Source organism: Vollenhovia emeryi, unplaced genomic scaffold, assembly GCF_000949405.1.
Source record: "Vollenhovia emeryi isolate VEMERY1.0 unplaced genomic scaffold, V.emery_V1.0 DF939372.1, whole genome shotgun sequence".
In the NCBI taxonomy this organism is placed as follows: domain Eukaryota; kingdom Metazoa; phylum Arthropoda; class Insecta; order Hymenoptera; family Formicidae; genus Vollenhovia; species Vollenhovia emeryi.
The window spans coordinates 6,838-12,420 of NW_011966994.1; the positions used below are offsets into that span (position 1 = coordinate 6,838).

General features: G+C 48.2%; 2 protein-coding genes across 2 annotated transcripts; both read right to left on the bottom strand.

Moving 5' to 3' along the window:
• Positions 1-66: 66 nt before the first annotated feature.
• On the bottom strand, positions 67-924 carry LOC105558171. The gene has a single exon (XM_012005727.1). The coding sequence runs from the start codon at positions 922-924 to the stop codon at positions 67-69; it is 858 nt and encodes a 285-aa protein (XP_011861117.1).
• Positions 925-3,330: 2,406 nt separating this feature from the next.
• On the bottom strand, positions 3,331-4,881 carry LOC105558170. The gene has a single exon (XM_012005726.1). It carries the CDS (start codon positions 4,798-4,800, stop codon positions 3,409-3,411), a length of 1,392 nt encoding a protein of 463 aa, XP_011861116.1. The 5' UTR covers positions 4,801-4,881; the 3' UTR covers positions 3,331-3,408.
• Between the last annotated feature and the right edge of the window lie 702 nt (positions 4,882-5,583).

Below are 5,583 nucleotides of genomic sequence, written 5' to 3' on the forward strand. Positions count from 1 at the left end.
CCCTGAGGGTGCCATTACATGGAGCGCGGAAACGCGGAAACGCGGAAACGCGGAAGAGAATAGTAATTAGATTCCCGCGTTCCGTTCGAATGCATAGTCGTCAGTAACTTCGTTGGCTTTCTCGTTCCGACTGTTGCGTTCATCCTGACGATTCTGTTGTGGACGGCCTTGTAGTAGTGGATTACTGCGCTGATTTCCGCGTCCCTTGTCCTGTTGTCGTTCCTTTTTCTCTCCATCGTGGTCATTGGATTTTCGGTCCCAGCATACTTTTGCTTGGTGTCCAGTCTTTTTGCATACGTAACATCTCTTCCCGGCGTTGCGTTTCCCATCTCTTGCTGCGTAGGCTGCGTCGTTGTTCTTCTTCTGGTTGGACAACTCTCTTTCTTCTTCTCTTAAGTCTTCTAATATGTCGTCAAGCCTCTTGTCTCGTTGTGTTTTGAGTGTATTTCTTATGCGGTTAAATTTACCGTTCAGACCTCTCACAACGTAATATACAAGCTCACGGTCCGAGATATTAACGCCCAGACCTTTGCATTTGGATGCCAGACCTCGTGCTCGTGCGATGTAATCCGCTCCTGTTTCCTTATCGCCCATTGATATGCTTCGTAGTTCGACTGTAGCGTCGATTTTTGAATCTTCGAGGCGCCCCACATAGGTTTCTTTGATTTTTGCCCACAGCTCCTTCGCGTTGATCTCGTCCACAAATTGCATGGCTTGGTCGTCGGATAAAGTTAGCTTTATAATAGATACGACATCCTCGTTGTCGCTATCCCATTTCTCACGTTCCTTGTCGCCCGTAGGTCTGTCCGTCGTGAGAACGTATTTCACCTTTTTCAGGCTTAATACTGCTTCTAATTTCATAGCCCAGACGTAATAATTCGTCGTTGTAAGTTGCGGAATGGAACTCATTGGTATCTTATCCATTTTTGCATGTGGCTTCTCTCGTTACCTTCTTCCTAACCCCTTTTCCGGCGTGGCCGCTTCCTACCTCGATTGCTGCTCGAAAATATTTCTACCGGCTTTTTCGCTCCTGTATTCACGGCAGCTTCTATCGATGTTCACGGTAACCACGCTCTGCTACCATTATTGTTGGGGTTAGTGAATTGAGGAATAACGATTGAAAGAAACACAGAGTGAATTTATTCGTGTTCTTTCTTAACGCCGTCTCGCCACAGAGTGAGTGTAGAGAACAAAGGATCTCATACATCTAGGGATAAAATAGTGACTCGCTAGTAGCTTGCCAACCTTAGCAGAGATGCGCAGTGCTTATATAAAGAAACTAAATTATCGCTCGTATAAACTTAAAATAAAAATACATCGGATTACGTTATAATTAATTGAGGAAAAGAAAATGACAAAGCGAATACGCAAAGTTCTACAGTTAAGACAAACGTATTTGTTAATACTTATACGAAGGACCAGAAAGATTTGGGTAATGAAGGACTTAATAATAAATTGTCTAAGAATCAACGAAATTAATAATGTGAAATATAACTCGTGTAATAATAGACTATAATGGAATATAGAACGTCACTAATAGATAATATAATAATAATGGAAAATAATAGAATAAGAACTTCACTAATATAGACAATATCATAATAATGGAAAATAATAGAATAAGAACTTCACTAATATAGACAATATAATAATATGGAAAATAATAGCATAAGAACGTCAAGCGACTATTGGGTGCGTCCCGTCGTTGGTATCCTCGTTCAGAAGGCGTAAACGCGATCGCGCACGGGACCTCGTCTTTGTCCGGACGTCGTCGAAATGGCGGACACCTATCTCCGTCGCACACGGGACCTCGCCTTTGTCCGGACGTCGTCGAAATGGCGGACACCTATCTTCGTCGCACACGGGGCCTCGCCTTTGTCTGGACGTCGTCGAAATGGCAGACGCCTATCTCCGTCGCACACGGGGCCTCGCCTTTGTTGGACGTCGTCGAAATGGCGGACACCTATCTCCGTCGCACACGGGGCCTCGTCGTTGTCTGGAAATCTAGAGATGCCGAGAGGATGAGCCCACGGGCGTGTCCTCGTTCGATCAAGAGACGATGGCACCCAAAAACAATGTCGCCGCTAGGGCACTGCCACAATGGCGGAGGAAGCCGCCCCCTTTTGCGTGAGAAGTTCTCTCGAACCTCTCCCCGTCGTAGCTGCCCTCAAGCGTTCGCTAGGAAGCGATCCAGGCAATGGCAAATGGGTTTTACCCCGTATGTCCTCCGTAGGAAGACCTGGAAGCTGCCCTCGAGCGTTCGCTAGGAAGCGACCCTGGCAATGGCAAATGGGTTTTACCCCATATGTCCTCCGTAGGAAGACCTGGAAGCTGCCCTCGGTTTGTCTCGTAGCTGTCGACTTCGTGAAGAGCCAAGAAAGGCACGTCCGTTCTCGAAGCGGTCACTCACTCGAAGGGCCAAGAAGAAGGCGGAAGCCGGCGATAAGCGCCCGGCCCCCTCTCCTCTTGCCCCGCTAGCGCCTCCGCGTATCCGGCGCGGTCGGTAATCTCGATACCGCGGAGTCGACGTCGGTAACGTCGTTTAGATCCGTAACAGTATTCCATAATTATATATTATATATTATATATTTCGTAATTATTTATTTTCACACAAAACACAGACATGAACAGTGTCTTCATCGTCAATTCCTGCGCAAGAGTTATGTGCCCATCGCGCACAAACAGCGCAACGAATCCATCCTTCGTCAGAATAATCACGACAGTAGAGGCACTGGTCATCTTTAACAACTTCGCTGTCGCTTGATCCTTCCTGAGTCACACGAGAAAATAAACTTCTAGTATTTTTTTTGTTGATCTCATTGACTTTGTCTTTGTTGCCTTTTTATGTTTGCTTGGCGCTGGAAATGATTTTCTCTTGGATGCTTTTTTATTTTTTTCGTATTTTCGTCCAACAGTTGTTTTTTGTAAGGGGATTCAGTTAAGATAGCCGTTTTTCCGCGTCGTTTTGAAGATTTCCTTCTCTTTGTCTGATCTACTTTTGGAATAGGCAAAACTTTTTCAGGGCTAGCAACTTCAAAAGTGGAACCAGTTGATGTTCCAGTAGTCAGAGACATAGACGTTGATGGCTGTGGAGTTGTTTGACATTGAGGTGTTAAGGCACCAGAGGTTGAAGGCTGAATGTGTTCACTTGAAGCTCGTTCTGTTACAACATCGTCAAGAGAAACTTGAATGTCGGTAGTTGCTGAGGGCATGAAATCATCTTCGGTGAAGACGTTAATATCAACTGGCCATATTCCACAGTTTCGGAACCCGTTCACTGCAGTGGTCATTGTTGCTGCTCGAATGTATGATGCACCAAATAGGGAAGCAATCTGATGCAAATGTGGGGGATTCTTTTCGGATGGCCAAATAAGTTGTGTAAACCTTCGCTCGGTGAAATATATTTAATCACTCATCAGGGCTCCCCACCTCCCGGCGCGCATCGCATGCGATCGCATCGCTCCGCACCAGGCTAACGGGCGATCCGGAATCAACCATTGCATCGACAATATACGTACATTTCTCGCTCGCGTTCTCGGGGGTGATTTTTACGCGTAACATATATGGCTTCGGCAGGTCCACCGGATGCACCACGTTCGTCGAAACAGCCGCCGCCGAGTCCCTCGCCGTCCCCGACGTCGAGGTCCGATCCCGCCTCGAGCATTCTCTCGCCAAATGCTCGGCCGACCCACACACATAGCACGTTCTTTTCGCGGGCCTGCACTGCGTCGCGACGTGCCCCGCTTCGCGACACCGGTAACATTTCACCGTCTTTTCTCTTGCCGCTGGTTCCGCTTTCCTGCCGCTCGCCGCCCCTGCCGCGGCCTTCCCGGCCCTGACGTTGCTCGATCTCCCGTCCTCTGGTCGAACTTTTTCAAAAGCTTTTAACAGCTCAGCTCCGGTCGTGTAGTTCATTAGACAGGCCTGATTCCTCAGTTGTACGTCGGTCACACCCTCGGTAAGATAATCGAGAATCTCGTTTTCCGCAACTGGTATGCGGTTGGCCAGAATCATTTTGTCGTGATAGTATTCGCAAAACGATTCGCCCTTCTTCCACACTCGTGCCTCGAATTCTCTTCTGAGGGCCAATTTACCGGGTTGAAGGTCAAACATTTGTCCCATCTTTATCAACAGGTCTTCCGTACCCAACGTGAGATATTCGGCACGTGAGTAGAACCACGATAGAGCTCGCCCTTTTAACCTTGAGCTAATCAGCATTCGCGTCGAACTCTCGTCCAGGTTGTACGACTGTCTCAGCAACTTCAGCTGTTGTTCCCACCTCCAGAAAGCGTTGTCTGTCCCGTCGAACTCCGGTAGCAAGTCTTTGATTCCACGGACGCCGCCCGGCATCGAACTCGTGCCACTCTCCGTCGTCGTACCTCTTACAGCAGGGGAGTTTCGCAACACCTCCAGTTCTCGCCTCCATAACTGTTGTTCTCTCTCTGCACAATCCCTCTCTCGTCGCAGAAGTTCAAGTTCTCGTCTCATCGCGTTTTCGCGTGCCTCCAAATCACACGCCGCGACAGTCTCAGGCTCTCCTCGCGCTCGCATTCCTTCGTCAGTCGTCCCCGCCCCGGACATCCCGTCGCCACCTTCCGCCAGGTGCACCCCCTCCGGGTCCGAATCCGTCCTTAAGGGAGCACCTTTCCTCTGCTCCTCTAACTCCTTCCACACGTCCGGGTTATGCTCGCTCAGCCGCTTGATAAGCTCGTTCTTCACTCCACTTGTAGGTAGCCCCCGTTCGCGGAGAGCTTCTTTCAACTTGGCCACCGTAAAGTCAGATCCCGGGACCGATTCCATTTCTTCGCGTTCCTGACGTTCAACTCCGAATCCCACTTCTGAAGCTGTGGGGGATTCTTTTCGGATGGCCAAATAAGTTGTGTAAACCTTCGCTCGGTGAAATATATTTAATCACTCGTCAGGGCAGTCGGTCGGGACTTCTGCTCTCGGTTACAATCTTAGGCGCGAGGGAAGACGACTCTGGCCTCTGCCCTGATCCAGCTCTTTATATCCTTTTCCTTGATTCTCCTACTCCTCGATAAGGAGCCAATCCTAATCGCTTACAAATGGGGGAGAGTGGTGAGCGCACTGACTCACCCCGACCTTTAGCATTCTCGAAAAGATAATGATCGTTCGGTCTAAACACGTTCGGCCAAAGCCGAAAGACAAATACAACCGGTAAACATTATCCCGGGCAAACATTGCCCGGGGTCGGCTTGGAATTAGTAACGTACGACAACGACTATCTCCTAACGGAATTATATAAAAAACGCCTACACAAAGTAACAACTCTTCCAGGATTTGTACGTAGCCATTTGCGAACTTCATCCTCGTAAAAGTTGCTCAAAGGTTTCATAAATGAAACGTCCAAAGGCTGAAGGCGGTGAGTGCAATGTGGTGGTAAACACAGCAGAATGACTCCGTTTTCTCTAGCCACATCAATCAATTCAATATTGTGTGTGTGTGTGTGTGTGTGTGTGTGTGATTTATGTCCATCGAATATGAGGAGTATTGGTTTCTCCTTTGATGCTGCAGTAAATGAAATAAACTTTCGAAACCAAGTCAAAAAAAGGTTAGTAGTGA

What these genes read in the sequence shown, in the direction of transcription:
- LOC105558171 (XM_012005727.1), bottom strand. Translation starts at nt 924, where the DNA reads ATGGATAAGATACCAATGAGTTCCATTCCGCAACTTACAACGACGAAT.
- LOC105558170 (XM_012005726.1), bottom strand. Translation starts at nt 4,800, where the DNA reads ATGGAATCGGTCCCGGGATCTGACTTTACGGTGGCCAAGTTGAAAGAA.